The sequence below is a fragment of the Triticum dicoccoides genome, chromosome 3B, assembly GCF_002162155.2.
Source record: "Triticum dicoccoides isolate Atlit2015 ecotype Zavitan chromosome 3B, WEW_v2.0, whole genome shotgun sequence".
Taxonomy (NCBI): Eukaryota; Viridiplantae; Streptophyta; class Magnoliopsida; order Poales; family Poaceae; genus Triticum; species Triticum dicoccoides.
The window spans coordinates 170,244,398-170,246,677 of NC_041385.1; the positions used below are offsets into that span (position 1 = coordinate 170,244,398).

Genomic DNA, 2,280 nt, shown 5'->3' on the forward strand with positions numbered 1-2,280 from the left:
TGTCTGTCAAGCCCTACAGAAAGTTATGTGATTTCGGAGCATGATGTTCCTCCTTGATCCGTGTGTGTGGTGTGGCTATTTATTAAGAGAGTACTAGTACCTCACATGCCAATTTACACTTCTCCCCGAACATCACATTCAAGTTAATTTTCTTTCTTTCTAATCGTCTGAATTCATGATCAAGCAGGTGATGCTGTATTGGGGACGGTGAATCATCACATTCACATTTCCTTGGATCTCCCAACCCATGCCACGATCAATGCCGGGAGCCCTGCCCGATCGACGCATTACAGTTTGCAGCTGCCAGGAAGCCCTGGCCATGGCCCTGTGTCTGGGTTGCAGCATCAGGTGGGGACTGAGAGCCCGGTCCGGCATGCCATTGCTTCGCCTACAACAACGGTGTCCTCCCCAAGCCCTGTGAGGAACATTGTAAAATCTCTGCATCAGTTGGCACTGGGAGGCCTACCGAGAACCGTAGGGGCTGAACTCGCTACACCGTCGACACCGGTGCACATGATGCCAGCAGACCCTCTTGTCAATGCAAACACATCAAAGGCAACAGCGAACCTGCACATGACCATGATGGCGCTTGGGGAGCTAGAGTTCGACAAGGTTTTCTTGATATATGTGTACCTTGGCCGGTAAATCTCGTTTAGTCCTTCCTGCTTCCAGCTTTTGCAAATTATGTTCTGGGTCTGTGTTATATTTTTGCTAACCTGTCCTGCCTTTCTTTTATAGCAACAAGATAGAAGATGTGTGTGAATTACGAGAAGATTATATTAGGTCACTGCCTTCACTTTCAATGAAAGATTTTGAACCAGAAATTTGGCACAAATTTGGTCACAAGTTTGTAGCCGAATCAGATAGAAGGAAGGTTGTACTATATTTGAACTTGCTCTTGTTCATTACTACCTGTTATATTTGCTCATGGCTGCAGCCAACATATAATACTTTTTAGTAGCTTATGATTTCTCAGGTTTCAAGTTCATAATCTGGAACATAGACATTTGTAGGATTTTCTTCCCATGATGTTCCACATATTTAATTTTGTCAAATACTAGTATTGTTTGGTTAATTTACTTGATACCCAAGAATAGGATCACTAACTACTGCTAGTACCAAGCTGTCATCTCTATATGAAGAACTGATATTAGGATCACAAGTTTTCACTTTGCACTACCGCACCAGGTATTTTCTTCCCAAGTTTCGAGGTAAGTACGCTTTGCTTACCAAATATATCTATGTTTCATGAAAACACAATTTTATGAAATTTCTAGGGAAACAAAATAAATCAACAGTATAATTATAACCCTTATCACAGCTTGAATAATGTTCCTATCTGCAAGCTATTATGCATGTCCCGCAACTTGCTGTAGATTCAACTAGTAGTATATGTATACCCCAGTGTTGTTTACTATCTGAATGTGAAATTTGTCGTCCCTGTTCAGATAAGTCAAGTATATTTGCCTACCCCAACTTGTTTGGGACTAAAGGCTTTGTTGTTGTTGTATGTTTTTTGTTTTCAGTATAGTACCTGCACTTGTCTTATGGAATTGTTGTTCAACTGATACTTGCAGAACCTTGACTGGGGGGATTCAAGTAAGGCAAGAGTGTATCATTGCTGTTTGGAGATAGCAGATGGCTCCGTGGTTACCATCTTTAAGGTTTAAAAGTTCCTTAGTCTTCCTGTCGTGGAAATTTTCATATTTACTCTTTCCTCTGATCTTTTCATATCTCCTAGTGGAATATTTCGTTGGTGCCCCACTGCCCATGTACTACACCAAATATACCCAAACTATGTACCTGCAAACATTTCCTATTGAATTTCATTGCCGTGATGTATTCTTTAACATGGATATGGCATGCCACTCCGCGATATATGGAAACTGTGTACTGGTATCCATACTCTTGTTGATTAATTTTATAGCTGAATGTTGAATGGTCAACATTCAGTATTCATCGTAGGCCAAGTTTGAATGTATTTTTTTCTCTAATGTTGGAATATTATATGGAGAATATCTGTAGTTAGTTAGTTACCTATATGATAAAGGCAAGTGCAGCTTGCCTTGAATTGCAGTAGATAAGTCCTGATTGTTGTGACTGTCCAGTGGACACCATCATTACAATGACTTCGTTCTTATTTGTTTTCTACAACTTATAACCTCTTGTTTGATCGCGGGCCCCTCCGCCGCCTCTGCCTCCGCGCCGCCGGCGCCCCTCCCCGCCCCCTCCCCGCCGGCCTCTCCGGCCGCGGCCCCGCCGCCGTCCTCCGCGCCGGTC

The 2,280-nt window shown here is 42.6% G+C and overlaps 1 protein-coding gene across 1 annotated transcript; it reads left to right on the forward strand.

Moving 5' to 3' along the window:
• Positions 1 to 245: 245 nt before the first annotated feature.
• LOC119275377 (probable RNA-dependent RNA polymerase 3) lies at positions 246 to 1,936 on the forward strand. Its single transcript, XM_037556193.1, has 3 exons — positions 246 to 641; positions 739 to 874; positions 1,578 to 1,936. Exons 1-3 carry the CDS (start codon positions 514 to 516, stop codon positions 1,668 to 1,670), a joined length of 357 nt encoding a protein of 118 aa, XP_037412090.1. The 5' UTR covers positions 246 to 513; the 3' UTR covers positions 1,671 to 1,936.
• Positions 1,937 to 2,280: the final 344 nt, after the last annotated feature.